At 44.0% G+C, this 15,540-nt stretch overlaps 1 protein-coding gene and 6 non-coding genes across 9 annotated transcripts in view; all 7 read left to right on the top strand.

Annotated features, from left to right (window-relative positions):
* Positions 1–376: 376 nt before the first annotated feature.
* On the top strand, positions 377–449 carry trnar-ccu (transfer RNA arginine (anticodon CCU)). The gene has a single exon. It is a non-coding gene; the product is annotated as a tRNA-Arg (tRNA).
* Positions 450–1,204: 755 nt separating this feature from the next.
* On the top strand, positions 1,205–1,277 carry trnar-ccu (transfer RNA arginine (anticodon CCU)). The gene has a single exon. It is a non-coding gene; the product is annotated as a tRNA-Arg (tRNA).
* A 3,961-nt stretch (positions 1,278–5,238) lies between these two features.
* Positions 5,239–5,311, top strand: trnar-ccu (transfer RNA arginine (anticodon CCU)). The gene has a single exon. It is a non-coding gene; the product is annotated as a tRNA-Arg (tRNA).
* A 6-nt stretch (positions 5,312–5,317) lies between these two features.
* trnam-cau (transfer RNA methionine (anticodon CAU)) lies at positions 5,318–5,389 on the top strand. The gene has a single exon. It is a non-coding gene; the product is annotated as a tRNA-Met (tRNA).
* A 677-nt stretch (positions 5,390–6,066) lies between these two features.
* Positions 6,067–6,139, top strand: trnar-ccu (transfer RNA arginine (anticodon CCU)). The gene has a single exon. It is a non-coding gene; the product is annotated as a tRNA-Arg (tRNA).
* Positions 6,140–6,145: 6 nt separating this feature from the next.
* Positions 6,146–6,217, top strand: trnam-cau (transfer RNA methionine (anticodon CAU)). Its single transcript has one exon. It is a non-coding gene; the product is annotated as a tRNA-Met (tRNA).
* Positions 6,218–10,230: 4,013 nt separating this feature from the next.
* The window catches only part of LOC146681736 (copper-transporting ATPase 2-like), a 32,378-nt gene continuing 27,068 nt past the window's right edge, over positions 10,231–15,540 (top strand). For all 3 annotated transcript variants that reach the window (XR_014918174.1, XM_085449316.1, XM_085449315.1), the window contains exons 1-5: positions 10,231–10,748; positions 12,662–12,883; positions 12,960–13,123; positions 13,236–13,397; positions 13,487–13,579. Coding sequence is in view for 2 of the 3 variants with exons in the window: in XM_085449316.1 (XP_085305442.1) it covers positions 10,298–10,748; positions 12,662–12,883; positions 12,960–13,123; positions 13,236–13,397; positions 13,487–13,555 (1,068 nt within the window). In the remaining variant the exon portion in view is untranslated. The remainder of the gene's footprint in view (positions 10,749–12,661; positions 12,884–12,959; positions 13,124–13,235; positions 13,398–13,486; positions 13,580–15,540) is intronic.

Raw genomic sequence — 15,540 nt, 5'->3', positions numbered from 1 at the left:
GATGCCATGCTGAAGAGCTAATTCAGGCATTTGATCCAGCTATGTTTGAGCACGTCACACATGCTCCTGCTACTCCCCCTCTTTTAGTGGAACTAGATTCAGTGATTCAAATCGTTGGTACTCTCTGGTCTTCATGTGGTTTCACAAGTCTCAACAGACAACATAAACGCCCCCAAATAAAGTGGAGCAATAAGTACAGCGTGTTGGCTGGCCATAGTTCTGGACACTGAGTTGCCCAGAGTGTAATTTATTTTCTCAGCGTTTCTCAAATCGTCTTAAATACAGCTTCATCTTTGAACTAAAAACCAGCTTGAAACCATGGCTCTCACTCGAACCCCGAAACAACCGCCAAAGAAAGGAAGTCAAGCGCTCATCTGCCCCGGTGTCCTAATGGATAAGGCACTGGCCTCCTAAGCCAGGGATTGTGGGTTCGAGTCCCATCTGGGGTGCTGTCCAGCAGAGTGGCGCAGCGGAAGCGTGCTGGGCCCATAACCCAGAGGTCGATGGATCGAAACCATCCTCTGCTATGTGTTTTGGATGGCCCGATTCTCTGAACTGTGTCCAAAAACAGACGACAGTCAGGTCCTGTTCCCCCCAAAAATGCAGACAAGTAACCCTGTAGTACAGGCACCGAGTGAGTCAGTCATGTACGATAACTGCCCCCGATCACCAAAGGCCACTTCTTATGTCTACATAGAGCCTAGCACAGGGATTCCAAGTCCAGTCCTGGAGAGGCACTGTTCTTTTTTTCTTTAGCTTTTAGATGCATCCTTGTTCTGACACACCTGAATCAAATGAATGGCTTGTTGTCAGGCCTTTGCCAAACTTGATGCCATGCTGAAGAGCTAATTCAGGCATTTGATCCAGCTGTGTTTGAGCACGTCACACATGCTCCTGCTACTCCCCCTCTTTTAGTGGAACTAGATTCAGTGATTCAAATCGTTGGTACTCTCTGGTCTTCATGTGGTTTCACAAGTCTCAACAGACAACATAAACGCCCCCAAATAAAGTGGAGCAATAAGTACAGCGTGTTGGCTGGCCAGCGTTCTGGACACTGAGTTGCCCAGAGTGTAATTTATTTTCTCAGCGTTTCTCAAATGTTCTTAAATACAGCTTCATCTTTGAACTAAAAACCAGCTTGAAACCATGGCTCTCACTCGAACCCCGAAACAACCTCCAAAGAAAGGAAGTCAAGGAATCATCTGCCCCGGTGGCCTAATGGATAAGGCACTGGCCTCCTAAGCCAGGGATTGTGGGTTCGAGTCCCATCTGGGGTGCTGTCCAGCAGAATGGCGCAGCGGAAGCGTGCTGGGCCCATAACCCAGAGGTCGATGGATCGAAACCATCCTCTGCTATGTGTTTTGGATGGCCCGATTCTCTGAACTGTGTCCAAAAACAGACGACAGTCAGGTCCTGTTCCCCCCAAAAATGCAGACAAGTAACCCTGTAGTACAGGCACCGAGTGAGTCAGTCATGTACCATAACTGCCCCCGATCACCAAAGGCCACTTCTTATGTCTACATAGAGCCTAGCACAGGGATTCCAAGTCCAGTCCTGGAGAGGCACTGTTCTTTTTTTCTTTAGCTTTTAGACGCATCCTTGTTCTGACACACAGAATCAGAATCAGAAACTTTATTGTCATTGTCATGAGAACAACGAAATTAAGAATGGTCCCCGATCATTGCATCATCCCTAGCAATATCAAAATATAAATAAAACAATAAAATTCAATAAATAAAATAGATAGAATACTTAAAATACTAATAAGATATAACAGTAAAACATTCACATACATTTCCACACACATGCTTCAGACCGTGCATAGATTAACACAAGAGTGGCGTGATGGACATTTTTTTGTAGTATTCAGATGTGTTATTGCAGTTGGATAACAGCTGTGTTTGAGTCTATTAGTCCTTGCTCTGATTGCCCTGTACCGTCTGCCTGAGGGCAACAGTTCGAACAGGGAGTGGCCAGGATGTGAGGTGTCTTTTATGATGTTTTGGGCCTTTTTAAAACAGTGGGCGTTGTGTAGAACTTCCAGTGTGGGGAGAGGGCAGCCAGTGATCTTTTGGGCGGTGTTAATGATCCCTTGGAGTGCTTTCCTCTGAGCCCCTGTGCAGCTAGTGTACCAGATGCATATGCAGTAAGTTAGAACACTCTCAATGGTGGCTCTGTAGAAGGACACCAGCAGTCTCTGTGTGATGTTATTCCTCCTGAGAATTCTCAGGAATTACAGTCTCTGTTGGGCCTTTTTCAGCAGCTCGGAGGTGTTCACACTCCAGGAAAGGTTCTCCTCTATATTGACTCCCAGGAAGCGGAAGCTTGCCACCCTTTCTACACAGTCCCCATTTATGAATAGTGGTTGGATCTCTGCCTTTTTCCTTCTGAAGTCTATTATGAGTTCTTTGGTTTTTGAAGTGTTGAGGAGGAGGTTATTGGCCTTACACCATGACGTCAGCTGCTCCACCTCGTCTCTGTACGTAGACTCGTCTCCCTTGGAAATGAGCCCCACCACTGTGGTGTCATCTGCAAATTTCACAAAGATGTTGCTGTGGTGGCGAGGAGTGCAGTCGTGTGTGTAGAGAGAGTAGAGCAGTGGACTGAGCACACAGCCCTGGGGTGAGCCAGTGCTGAGACTCAGGGCTGAGGATGTGTGATGGCCAACTCTGACTCTCTGTCTACGGCCCGAGAGGAAGCCATTGATCCACATGCAGGTGCTGTATGGAAGCCCCAGGTCTTGTAGCTTGGCCACCAGTTTGTGTGGAAGGATGGTGTTAAAAGCTGAGCAGTAATCCACGAAGAGCATCCGCACATAGCTACCATGCTCTTCCAGGTGAGTTAATGCAGCATGGAGTGCTGTGGCTACAGCATCTTCCGTGGATCGGTTTGCTCTGTAGGCAAACTGGTGTGGATCCAGGCTGCGGGGCAGGGCTGCTGTGATGTGTCTGCGGACCAGCTTCTCAAAGCATTTCATTACCACTGGGGTGAGTGCCACCGGTCTGTAGTCATTCAGGCCGGTGATGTGGGGCTTCTTAGGCAAGGGGACTATGGTGGAGGACTTCAGGCAGAGTGGGACAGTCGCCTGTGCGAGGGATTTGTTGAAAATCCTGGTGAAGATCCCAGCCAGCTGTCCTGCACAATCCCTCAATATTCGACCTGGCACACCATCAGGACCCGCCGCCTTCCTCGGGTTAACAGCCTGCAGCATGCGCCTCACCTCGTGCTCTTCCAGGGTGAGGGTGGTGCTGCTACGGGTGGCGTGTTGCTGCTGTGGCTCCAATACCTCCGGTACCCTGGTCTCAAAGCGGGCAAAGAAGATATTCAGCTCCTCTGCCAGCTCCAGGTCACCGTCCGCAGCTCCGAGATTGATCTTATAGTTGGTTAGGTGCTGGATGCCTTGCCACACCTGCCGGCTGGTATTACTCTTCAAATGGTCCTCGATCCTCCTCCTATAGTCCCCCTTTGCCTCTCTGATGCCTCTCTTCAGGTTGGATCGGGCTGTGGTGTAGTAATCCCTGTTGCCAGACCTGAACGCAATGTTCCTCTCCTTCAGCAGCTGCCTGACCTCCCGGGTCATCCAGGGCTTTTGGTTGGGATAAGCCCGGATCCGTTTGACTGCTGTAACAGTGTCTATGCAGTGTTTTATATAGCAGAGGACACCGTCTGTGAACATTTCCAAGTCCTGATGTTCAAAGATATCCCAGTTAGTCCTGTCAAAACAGTCCTGCAGCTGCTGAGAGGCACCCTCTGGCCATATGGTAATATTCTTTGTGATGGTAAGAGCAGTTTTCTTGAGGGGGGCATATGCAGGGATTAGAAACAGTGACAAGTGGTCAGACTGACCCAGATGTGGCAAAGGTCTGGCCCTGTAGCCCATTTTGATGTTGGAATAAACTTTGTCCAGAATCTTGTCACCCCTAGTGGCACACTTGACGTGCTGGTGGAATTTGGGGATTGCTCTTTTTAAGTCTGCGTGATTGAAGTCCCCTGCTACGATATGTACAGCGTCAGGGTAAGTGCTCTGTTTATTATTGATGTTTGTATGCAGGAGTGCGATCGCAGAGTTAGCATTAGCATCTGGTGGTATGTAAACAGCTGTTATTATGACAACGGTGAACTCCCTAGGTAGGTAGATGGGCCTGCATTTAACAGTCAGCTATTCAATGTCCGGTGAACAGTGACGGTCTATTATCAGTGTTGGTACACCAGCTGTTGTTCACATACATACAGAGCCCCCCTCCTTTGCGCTTACCGGAGTCCACGGTTCGGTCATGTCGCTGTGTGGTATAGCCTGCTAGCTCAATAGCAGAGTCTGGAATGGATTGATGTAGCCAGGATTCAGTGATAAGAAGGATGCATGAGTCTTTGATGAAGTTATTTGCTGCTATTTGCAATCTCAATTCGTCCAACTTGTTCGCGAGGGATCTGGTATTTGTGATGAATAGGCTGGGGAGCGGTGGTTTGAGTGGCTGCCTCCGTAGCCTGGCTAGCGCGCCGGCCCTGCAGCCTCGCCGTCTCCTTCTCTCTCGACGCCGCCTGCGCCTCCACCCCGAAGGGATAACAATCCATGGGGAGCCCGGACTCCTCGCTATTTCCACCGGTATCTTGTGTAAGCGGACAAATTTGCTAGTCACGCTCTCGCGGTAGCTTACTCCAATCTTGAGGAGATCATGTCGGCTATAGATGTTATTCGCTTGGCTGGTAGAACACAAAAACAAACATAAGGCGTACAAAATTATCCAAACATAGCATCGATCGGTAGAACACTGAGCTGCTGCAACTACGTGCGCCGCCATCTTGAAAGCCTGTTAACCACCTGAATCAAATGAATGGCTTGTTGTCAGGCCTTTGCCAAACTTGATGCCATGCTGAAGAGCTAATTCAGGCATTTGATCCAGCTGTGTTTGAGCACGTCACACATGCTCCTGCTACTCCCCCTCTTTTAGTGGAACTAGATTCAGTGATTCAAATCGTTGGTACTCTCTGGTCTTCATGTGGTTTCACAAGTCTCAACAGACAACATAAACGCCCCCAAATAAAGTGGAGCAATAAGTACAGCGTGTTAGCTGGCCATAGTTCTGGACACTGAGTTGCCCAGAGTGTAATTTATTTTCTCAGCGTTTCTCAAATCGTCTTAAATACAGCTTCATCTTTGAACTAAAAACCAGCTTGAAACCATGGCTCTCACTCGAACCCCGAAACAACCGCCAAAGAAAGGAAGTCAAGCGCTCATCTGCCCCGGTGTCCTAATGGATAAGGCACTGGCCTCCTAAGCCAGGGATTGTGGGTTCGAGTCCCATCTGGGGTGCTGTCCAGCAGAGTGGCGCAGCGGAAGCGTGCTGGGCCCATAACCCAGAGGTCGATGGATCGAAACCATCCTCTGCTATGTGTTTTGGATGGCCCGATTCTCTGAACTGTGTCCAAAAACAGACGACAGTCAGGTCCTGTTCCCCCCAAAAATGCAGACAAGTAACCCTGTAGTACAGGCACCGAGTGAGTCAGTCATGTACGATAACTGCCCCCGATCACCAAAGGCCACTTCTTATGTCTACATAGAGCCTAGCACAGGGATTCCAAGTCCAGTCCTGGAGAGGCACTGTTCTTTTTTTCTTTAGCTTTTAGACGCATCCTTGTTCTGACACACCTGAATCAAATGAATGGCTTGTTGTCAGGCCTTTGCCAAACTTGATGCCATGCTGAAGAGCTAATTCAGGCATTTGATCCAGCTGTGTTTGAGCACGTCACACATGCTCCTGCTACTCCCCCTCTTTTAGTGGAACTAGATTCAGTGATTCAAATCGTTGGTACTCTCTGGTCTTCATGTGGTTTCACAAGTCTCAACAGACAACATAAACGCCCCCAAATAAAGTGGAGCAATAAGTACAGCGTGTTGGCTGGCCAGAGTTCTGGACACTGAGTTGCCCAGAGTGTAATTTATTTTCTCAGCGTTTCTCAAATGTTCTTAAATACAGCTTCATCTTTGAACTAAAAACCAGCTTGAAACCATGGCTCTCACTCGAACCCCGAAACAACCGCCAAAGAAAGGAAGTCAAGCGCTCATCTGCCCCGGTGTCCTAATGGATAAGGCACTGGCCTCCTAAGCCAGGGATTGTGGGTTCGAGTCCCATCTGGGGTGCTGTCCAGCAGAGTGGCGCAGCGGAAGCGTGCTGGGCCCATAACCCAGAGGTCGATGGATCGAAACCATCCTCTGCTATGTGTTTTGGATGGCCCGATTCTCTGAACTGTGTCCAAAAACAGACGACAGTCAGGTCCTGTTCCCCCCAAAAATGCAGACAAGTAACCCTGTAGTACAGGCACCGAGTGAGTCAGTCATGTACCATAACTGCCCCCGATCACCAAAGGCCACTTCTTATGTCTACATAGAGCCTAGCACAGGGATTCCAAGTCCAGTCCTGGAGAGGCACTGTTCTTTTTTTCTTTAGCTTTTAGACGCATCCTTGTTCTGACACACCTGAATCAAATGAATGGCTTGTTGTCAGGCCTTTGCCAAACTTGATGCCATGCTGAAGAGCTAATTCAGGCATTTGATCCAGCTGTGTTTGAGCACGTCACACATGCTCCTGCTACTCCCCCTCTTTTAGTGGAACTAGATTCAGTGATTCAAATCGTTGGTACTCTCTGGTCTTCATGTGGTTTCACAAGTCTCAACAGACAACATAAACGCCCCCAAATAAAGTGGAGCAATAAGTACAGCGTGTTGGCTGGCCAGAGTTCTGGACACTGAGTTGCCCAGAATGTAATTTATTTTCTCAGCGTTTCTCAAATGTTCTTAAATACAGCTTCATCTTTGAACTAAAAACCAGCTTGAAACCATGGCTCTCACTCGAACCCCGAAACAAGCGAGTCATGGACTAAAGTAAAACAGTATGTTGGATGTGCCATGCAATGCTCAATTACATGGGTGGGAACTAGTGTGTTAGTGCAGTTAGCTCGTTAACGTGTTGGCCGTCTAGCCCCATGCACGGGGCGATCGGCGGTAGCTCGTTAACGGAGATTTGCCGTGTTGTGGTGTTAAGGTCATTTCAACGAGATTAACCTGAAAGCACTAGTGGGAACACAACGAATATGACTGCACATTTACTCCGACATCATCCTAGTGCAAAGACAAAAACAACAAGCATGCTACTAACTTTAGCCGAGTCATTTAGACAGCTGTTAGCACATGATTCTCCTTATGCTGCTGAGAATATAGCCCAGAAGAAGCGGATAGTATAGCTTTTATTTTGGAAAGAGACATTTCTCTGTAATAAACTCTCTTTTCCAAAGATGAGTGATTCCTCAATCAGATACAGGGCTTGCAATATCGCTAGCCTGACATCCTGGGGCTAGCGATTTTTTCAGTCGGGCTACCAAAATCTTTCTCTTCCCTGCCCGTCGGGCTATTGTAGGAAGGAAAAATATATGTCAATGCTTTTGCATTCTTTCAGAAATGTAGCTGGGTAATTATGTCATTGGCATCGGTGAGCCACTGTCAATATGTGACATATTGAAATCGCGTTTGAATTTGCGCTTGTTTTTTTGCTTTCACTTTGCAATCGTGCGAACTGTGTATAGAGAGCGACAGCACTGATCTGTGAGTGATGATAATTTGTGCACCAATTCCTCTGACATCGTCTTATTAATCGTTAGCTTACTATGCAAACATGACAAGTGAAATCTCCCGCAGCTTAAACATGTGAGAGGTTGATCGCGCAGAGAATCGCTGAGCTTATGTGAGTGAGTGTGTAAAAGCATTTCAGTTCTGCTGAGCCAAACAAGACAGGTCAGGGTGAAGAAGTGACAGCCAAAGAAAAGCTTACCACAAAACAGAGAAGTTATGACAAATCAGACTATAAGGCAAAAAGAAAGTGCAGCTTTATGGTTTCATGGACAAAATAATTTCTGTGGCTGCAATATGACGAGCTAAATAACCAGGGCTGCACATAAGTGGTCCGCAGGTGCGCATTCGCTGTCAAAATAAAAAACACGCACAAGGGTTAGGGTTAAATTTAAAAACTGTACTTTTGAGTTAAAATATATATTTATAATTTTAATAAATGACAAATTAAAAATGCATGAACATTTTTTTTGTATCGAAAAAATATCGAACCGTGACACCAAAGTATCGAACCGAACCGAACCGTGAATTTTGTGTATCGTTGCACCCCTAATATATATATATATATATATATATATATATATATATATATATCTGATATGTGCAAAGCACTTTTTAGGGGCTTTTAAATGTGTGGTGACGCTTATATGTAGAGCTTTGTGTCATCTGAATAATTTAGGTCAGAGTTGCTGTGATGTTCCAGTTCTGATGCTCACAGACGTCAAATAGCAGAAGCCTGATAGAATTACCTTACACTGCGGTTTCTGGATCTTATCCTTCTGTCTTACTACATATCTTAATAATAGCATTCTGTAAAGACGGCCTTTATTCTTAAAATATGACCTAAGATATTGTAATTTTAAGATAAATTGTAATAATTATTTTCCCTACATTTCCAAAAAAAAAAAAAAAAATGCTGAATTGATATGCTCTTCTGTTGTCCTTCCAGGAGAATGACCATGACATTGAGAAACAAGGCTTTGAAAACCTGGCCTACGAGTATGGGAGCCAAACTGAGCTCTGCCCTCCACCTAAAGCTGCCTCAAGAGCATCTTTTAAACTTCAGCGGATCACCTCTGAGCATGAGGTCCACATCATCCAAACCAGAATCTGCAGCCTGAATGGAATAATTGCTGTCACATAGAGCTGGGCGATATGAGATTTTTTCATATCACGATATGTTTTTTTCATTTCAGGCGATAACGATATCTATCACGATATAAGCCAAATAACTATATTTGTAAGATTTAAATGTGCCGTTGCTCACAAGTAAAATGTGAAATAATCAGCAGCTTGTTTTTAAATATTTATTTCCCATAATAAGTTCAACAGGGTAGATGTACTTAAGGAACATGAGACTTTTTCAGATAAATAAAGGCAAATATTGCAAACTACACAAAAGGCAGCCGCTAAAGCGTTTAAGTTTCAAAATAGAACAAACGAAACAGACTAAATTGTCAATTCCACTTAGAAACAAAATATAAATTCTAAAAATAAATCTTAGTTTGTTTTACAGAAGAACAGACAAAACTGACTAACTTTTGTCAATATCAAATAAACTGAGAACTAAAAGGAAATTCTCAATCTGTCCTTGTTGTATAGCTTAGCTTTTCAAACAGTTTTAACAGTTACTTTAGTCTGACAAAAGCCGAATGACGAATTAGCGCTTCCAGTCAGAGACTGAGGCTACGTCCACACGTACACAGGTATTTTTGAAAACGGAGATTTTCCGTTTTCGTTTTAAAAAATAATCCCGTCCACACATAAAGGCAGAAATGAAGGAAAACGCTGCTATGAACATGCCAAAGCAGCAGGTGGCGCTAGATTCCTAACCGTGCAGAAATGTTGGCCAATCAGAAGTCTAGAAGCCTCGGTGGGAAAAAGTAAACAAAGCTGCGGCATAGAAGCAGAACCGAGTCGTATGTGTGGAGGGACAGTAACTGTGTGTATATGTAAGCATTTAAACACTGCAGAGAGTAGAATTAACAGTAACAGTATTGTAGAAATTCATTTCACCGAAACAATAACGTGGCGCACAGTGTGACGCATGCACCAGTTTATTGTATTTCCAGACTTGCTTTCAGCACAATTTACAGTGCACGCTACTCTGTTTTTTGTCAGACTTGAAATAGCCGAAATACCTTCACACTACGGAACTTCTTTGGCTCTTCCGTTCGACAATCTCTCCGGCATTGGAACCATCATCTGTTTTCTCTTCGGTCACGCTCGGTTGATTTTTCTAGTCGGCACACTCATTTCCTCCATTATGCGCTGGCTCCATTACCCGCTGGCTGCTTCCCAAACAAACACACGTGCGGCTTGGCACTTGTGCTGTACGTAGCAAGTCACGCGACGTGACGCTGCGGCTGTGATTGGTTCAGCTCTGCGCTACTGAATTTGGATCGGCTGACCTTTTTTTTTTTTTTTTTTTTTTTTTAAGAGGACAAGAGCAGCGAGGTCTATCGCGATAGCTTAATTTCTCTATCGAGTAAAAGTTATATCGCGATACATATCGTTATCGTTCTATCGCCCAGCTCTACTGTCACATGGTCTGTACCCAACAGTTTGGCCAAGGTGGACTATGATGCTTCAGTTATTCCAACCAAAGAGATTGCCCTGGAACTACAGACCTTGGGATACAGCGTGGAGTCTGTGGTGCAGATCAGGGTGGATGGTATGCACTGCCAGTCCTGTGTGCAGTCCATTCAGGGACAGATCGGGGAGCTGCAGGGGGTTTCACATATTCAGGTGTCTCTTCAGGACAAAGCAGCGCTGATTGTTTTTCAGCCTCTTCTAGTCACACATGAAGAGCTGAGAGACAAAATTGAGGACATGGGCTTTGATACTGCTTTGTTATCTGAGGACCCATCAGTAGAAGATTTAAGTTTCTGGCAGAAAAAGGAGGTGGATGCCTCCACCCAGACTGTAACCATTTTGATTGGAGGGATGACTTGCAGCTCTTGTGTGCAGACAATAGAAGGGAGGATCTCTCAGATGACTGGAGTGCGGTTCATAGCGGTGTCCCTGGAGGCGGAAAAGGGAACAATAACCTTTGATCCCTATTTGACAGAGCCAGAGCAGCTCAGGGCAGCTATTGAGGACATGGGCTTTGACGCCTCACTTAAAGGTAGGTAACAAAAATAAATGTTTGCTTAATGAAGCTTTTAAAAAATATATTATTTTAGGATTATTTCAGTTTTCTTTTTCAGTGTGTCAAATCTTAATAAATAGTGAGGGTGACAACTGACTGAACATCCAGGGAACAGTTAGCATTTGTTTTTGCCATCCTGTTTTTCTTTAACATCTTACTTGAGCTCCGCAGCACTTGGTCCAGATCACAACCTAAAGATCCCAAAACTTCTCCAACATAAAGGGACACAAACACTCAGGAACTAGATACCTTACCCATTAGTTCACATGGTAGCAGGTGTTAGCTTGACTCCAGCTGATCAGGCTTGGACAAGAAGTTGTGCATTTTAATTTATTTTGGGTAGAATTTGGCACAGGTTGGTGCATTTTTTCCCTATCCCTATCTTTCCATTTCTGAGTTTGTACATCATTTCCCCAAATCCTCTCATCTGGTCTCAGTGCCTCTCACCAGAGATGCAAGAACAGTAGCACAGCTGGATCATCTGACCAATTTTTAATTTGTTATGGCCCACTGCTGTATTGGCTGATCTCAGGTGTCAGGGCAAGACAGAAACAAGAGGTAAAAAGTAAAAAAGTAAAGTCTACATTTTATGCAATATAATAATAATAATAATAATTATTATTATTATTATTATTATTATTATTATTATTATTATTATTATTATTATTATTATTATTATTATTAAAGGCATACACAGACCAATGGGATGAACATGAAAAACAACTCTCATGCCTCAGTGGCACCTCATCTCTTCATCTGGTATTTCTGTCAGGCAAGGAGTGAGTTGGGAACTCAAGTATCTTTGAACTAGTTTTTACACCCGAGGTATAAAAGCACTCATTGTTTGATGTCCTTGGAGGGGTTTGCTTTCATTTAGGAAATGTCTGCCATTAACCGTAAAATCGTGTACATGCTATCTAAAGGGTTTCTTAGAAGAGGTATGTTGTTTAGAGTAAACCAGAAACTCAACGGTTACTCTGGGAACCAGACAACTGTACTCCTCAGTGAAACTCTGAGAGCCCTTATCCTTACCAGGGCTTTAATTGCAGAAACAGCCTGCAGATGTTCTCTGACGACCGAGTTGTTAGTTCCTACCATGTTATCCAATCCATTAATCCATTTGTTTCACTGTGAAGGCATACAATGTTTTAAAGAGTTCAAGCAAACAAGTAACTTATGTTCCTATTGCTTTAAAGTTTGGAGATGACCCATGGAAAATAAGGCTTTTTCCTAATTTGTGTGAACCTGACCGTTGACCTTGAAGCATTACATACTAAAGTTTTATATCTTTACCCTTGTCTTCTATAAGTTGTGAAAGTTTGACATTTTAAGATATATTCATGCATGCGTGATTTTGCAAAACTTTATGGCATCACTGTGATGCCTCTCCAGGCCTTTTCACAGGATATATTACTTGATATTATTCCTTGAAGTGTTTTTTCCAAGGTCAACTTTGACCTTAAACAATAAATGTCAATGTTAAATACTTAGCCAACCTAGGTACTCATGTCCCACAGGGCCTAGTATATTGCTGTGAAATCTGAAAAATTATGGGTGATATAAAGATTTTACTAACTTTCACATCTGGTATGACCTTGACTTTGACCGATTTTCTTGAAAATTTAATCACCTTGAGCTGTTATTGGTATCTATTGGTTATTGCTATCTACCATCACACAAAATTCGAAAACTCTGGTTGCCACACTGCTAACAAACAGACAAAAAAAATGAATGAAAGAGATTATATCCTCCCTCCCTTCAGGAAGAGAATAGGATGAGTTTTTAAAATTTCTAGTTGGACTATGGTGATTGAAGATTCTAAGTTGAGCCTCATAAATCTGTAGAGCTACAAACTTATATGGCGCCTCCATATTTTTTTGTCCTTTCAGAACCTATAAAGAGTGTTCAGAGTCATGAAAAGTCCCAGCCTGTAAGCTTTGGACTTTCTGACATGTCAACAAACAGGCCTGTAGTCAGCAATGGGACGGGTTCACAGGCACCATCTGCAAGTTCGCCTGAGATAAAAGCACAGAAATGCTTCATCTGCGTTACGGGGATGACCTGTGCCTCCTGTGTGTCCAACATCGAGAGGAACCTGCTCAAACACAGAGGTGAGCGACTTCCAGGGATGAGGCATTTGAATTGAGATGAAGATTGTTGATAAAGTGTACTGTGTTTGTTAACCAGGAATCTTCTCAGTGTTGGTGTCGCTAATGGCCGGTAAGGCAGAGGTGAAGTATGATTCACATGTCCTGGATGCTACTGCAGTGACTGAGCTCATCAAAGACTTGGGCTTTGGTGCCAAAGTGATTGAGGATAATGCAGTAGCACATGGAAAGCTGGACCTCACTGTAAGTCTGCGGGACACCATATAATCAGAATCAGAATCAGAATACTTTATTGATCTTTATTGATAATGCAGAATTTTGTGCAAATTCCACATCACATGTATTTCACATGCAGATAACAGGCATGACGTGCGCATCATGTGTCCACAACATCGAGTCCAAGCTCAACTTAACCAGAGGGATCCTCATGGCTTCGGTCGCACTGGCAACCAACAAAGCTCAGGTTGAGTTTGACCCAGAGGTGCTCGGACCTCGGGATATTATCAAGCTCATCCAGGTGTTTATCACAGGACTTTTAAAAGCTATCTTAAACCTACAATTTTTTACACATGCAATTTCACACCTTGGAGTTTCTCCTCATTTCAGGGTCTTGGATTTGAGGCCAGGCTGGCTACATGGCAGCGTCCCCAGCAAACCATGTGGAAGTCAACCTGACCGCGTAGCTACTCATGCAGCAAGGTGGTTCCCCTCTCTTCCTAATCTGTCTTGGGCGTGTGAGGGCTCAGAGAAGCACTTCCAGTTCATTAAATGCCTCTCACTTCATACCCCATCATTCAAAGTTGTTAAGAATACATCACACTAAGTGTGCATTTATGTCTCATAGTGATGCATTGTACATACTAGGAGTACACTGCTGCTGCTTAGTGTAGTCTAGACCGCGGTCAGCTCCTCGACTAGATGGATGAGGTCCCGATGATACCGAGATTTTTAATTTCGATCATTTAGAGACAAAAAAACCTCCACGAGGCTTGCATATTTCTGGTTCATGCTCCAAGTCACGCACATATAAAATTAAAATAAATAAGATGTAATGTTAATGGAACACCTTGAAAACCCATCAAATGTCAATGAGAAAGAAATCATGCTGGAACAAGAAGACGTCACAGCGTTAGACAGAAATGAAAATGATCATCCTACATCCCAAAAATCAAAGTAAAAAAATTACTATTAAATTTTACTTGATAACTAAATCAAAACTAATGCACGAGGACAAAAACGATGGTTGACTGCACTGACACTTTGATTAGCAAATAAAAAAACAAAAACAATCATTTTCACTTAGTTATTGGATGTGTATATGATCTGTTTTAATAAGTTATTTATTTTCATATTGTGAAATAGCCTAAAAAACAGACTAAGCATTCTAACTTTGTGCTATTCAGTCAGTCCCATACATGAACATGGACACACACTTGATCTTGTTTTATCTCATAGTTCTTCTGTTTGTTTCTGTTTTTAACGTAGAGATTTGTGATGCTGTGTTTTCTGACCACAGTCCTGTGATGCTTCAAGTTCCTCTTGCCCGTACCTCAGTTAAACCACGCTGCTGCTCGCCGCTGTCGTATTTTTGACCCGTCCACTGCTGAGCAGTTTTTAACAGTTTTTAAGCAGAACTGTAAAATCCCGGAGTTTTTGTGCAGCCAGACTGAGGAACTGAGCTCATGGTTTTATTCCACCTACCAGATTGCTTTGGACACTGTGGCTCCGTTAAGAACCAGGCAGCCTAAAACTAAATCTGACCCCTGGCTGAAGGCTGTCAGACGCAAGTGCTGTCGAGCTGAGCGTGAATGGAAACAAGCTACAAGTGTCATTCCAGATGCTAAAGGACTGTTGGCATCAATATCAAAAAACTGTAAAAGATACCAAAAGACAACACTTATCTGACATTATTTCATCAAACTGTCGCAACCTGCATGTTTTATTTAAAACCATTAACTCTGTTCTTAGTGCACCACATACTGACTGCAGCCTGTAAACGTTTTTTTAAACACTTTTTTATTGAGAAGGTCTCCTCCACCAGGGTTCAAATCTCTTGGCAGCCCTACTGAGACCCCCAATGTGTATTTAGATACCTTGACACAGTACGTTAAACCAGCTGTGACAAACCTGGAGCTCAAAGTGAACTCTGACCTGAAGCTTGTCAGCCAGATTAAGGCAGTGGTAAAATCAAGCTTCTTTCAGCTCAGGCAGCTGATAAAATAAAGACATTTATTTCACAGCAGCACTTTGAGACAGTTATCCACGCCTTTGTTAGCACTCGGCTGGATTACTGTAATGCACTTTATATAGGGATCAGTGCTTCATACGTTACTCGTTTACAGTGGCGTGTCCAGCGGAGTGGCCTTGGGGGGCAGAGGCCACCCCCCCAACCAGACTGGCCACCCCAGGTGCCACCCCGAAGCTAAAACAATAAAATTTAATGAAATATCAAATGTACGATTATGGCTTCACAGTGAAGCTCAGATGTCTGAGGGTAAGTGAATGCAGCACCGGCTTCTGCACTATGAGCATCATGTTAGCAAAGGTAGGAGAGCCAAGCACGAAAGACGGCACCACAGAAAACGTTTTTTCAGCGAAAGATTAACAAGTTAACATAGCTGGACTAGCCATCGGACATTTGCACAGTGGGCTGATGACTT

The sequence above is a fragment of the Copadichromis virginalis genome, linkage group LG23, assembly GCF_057382275.1.
Source record: "Copadichromis virginalis isolate Kocher_CV1m ecotype Utaka linkage group LG23, C_Virginalis_male_GT1.1, whole genome shotgun sequence".
Classification (NCBI taxonomy): domain Eukaryota; kingdom Metazoa; phylum Chordata; class Actinopteri; order Cichliformes; family Cichlidae; genus Copadichromis; species Copadichromis virginalis.
This window is presented reverse-complemented; position numbering and strand designations above follow the sequence as displayed.